We start from the raw sequence: 1046 nt of genomic DNA, 5'->3' as shown, positions 1-1046 counted from the left end.
AAACTGTCTGTTCTTAGTGCAGACATGACCTTTGCCTTGGAGTTTATCAACAAACAAGGGCTGACATTGATAATAAAGCAAATTGAAAAGGGCACTTGCAAAGGAACAGTGCTAGCACACACTTTGCTGTCCTTTGTGGAGCTTATGGAGCCTGGAATAGTGTCTTGGGATGTGCTAAATGGCGAATTTATCACCCGAGTGGCTAATTTGGTTAATACCGCACAGGAAGCTCAAGTGACCCAAGCAGCCCTGTCAATTTTGGAAAATGTGATTCTTAATAGCACTGAAGGCTACAGCCAGGTATGATTGTCGTACGGGTCTCTTATGGGGAAAAATACTTATGTAAACCGTTTAGGTTGAAAGGGAAATTCCTATCACATCGCTTATGACGCACCTTCAAGCAGCTTCAGTGGTTCAGCAGAATGCTGTTGCCCTTATCAATGCCCTGCTTTCTAGAGCTGATGTCACTAAAAGGAGATCATTGGGTATGATCCGTTTAGATCCATACCACCACTAAGCACGTACAATTTTTGCCGTCTTAACTGTTTACAGCACAAACGTTGACGTCGAAACAAGTGAGAACAGTTATCCAGAACAATATATTGCAGACAGGGGCTTCCAGTGGTGCAGAAATGGCTCATCAGCTGTATGTTTTACAAACTCTGATGTTGGGACTTTTGGAACAGAGGATGTTGACGAAAATGGACCCACAGGTGCCCCTTTCACGTCTCCAAATTGATCTTGGATGATCGAACATTTTTTTTAGGATCAAGACGGTCACGACAAAATCAAAGAACTCAGACGGATTGCATTTGACAGCGAGGGTGCAGGCAGTTTGCGTGGAGTGCAAGGTTTTACAAGAGACTACAAGAAATTGGGCTTCAAAAATGATATCAATCCAGCCCTTGATTTCACCGAAACACCGCCAGGTCGGTCCGTGGTCTTTCGGATTTCTCTATTTATCAATCAAAATACGTTTCGGTGTATTTTTCCACCATCATCAGTTTTTATGTGTAGCGTTGTTGCTGCTTTAAGCCTTGGCATGC

General features: G+C 43.3%; 1 protein-coding gene across 1 annotated transcript in view; it reads left to right on the top strand.

Annotated features, from left to right (window-relative positions):
• The window catches only part of LOC125505645 (engulfment and cell motility protein 1-like), a gene marked incomplete at its 3' end in the record, with an annotated part of 1898 nt that extends 969 nt beyond the window's left edge, over positions 1-929 (top strand). The window contains 4 exon segments of the mRNA XM_048669864.1: positions 1-300; positions 356-485; positions 553-713; positions 767-929. Coding sequence (XP_048525821.1) covers positions 1-300; positions 356-485; positions 553-713; positions 767-929 — 754 coding nt within the window.
• Positions 930-1046: the final 117 nt, after the last annotated feature.

The sequence above is a fragment of the Dendroctonus ponderosae genome, unplaced genomic scaffold (genome assembly GCF_020466585.1).
Source record: "Dendroctonus ponderosae isolate FM_Combo_2020 unplaced genomic scaffold, Dpon_F_20191213v2 Dpon_F_20191213_9, whole genome shotgun sequence".
NCBI classification, from domain to species: domain Eukaryota; kingdom Metazoa; phylum Arthropoda; class Insecta; order Coleoptera; family Curculionidae; genus Dendroctonus; species Dendroctonus ponderosae.
The sequence above is the reverse complement of the archived record's forward strand: the minus strand, read 5'-3'. Positions and strand labels throughout refer to the sequence as shown.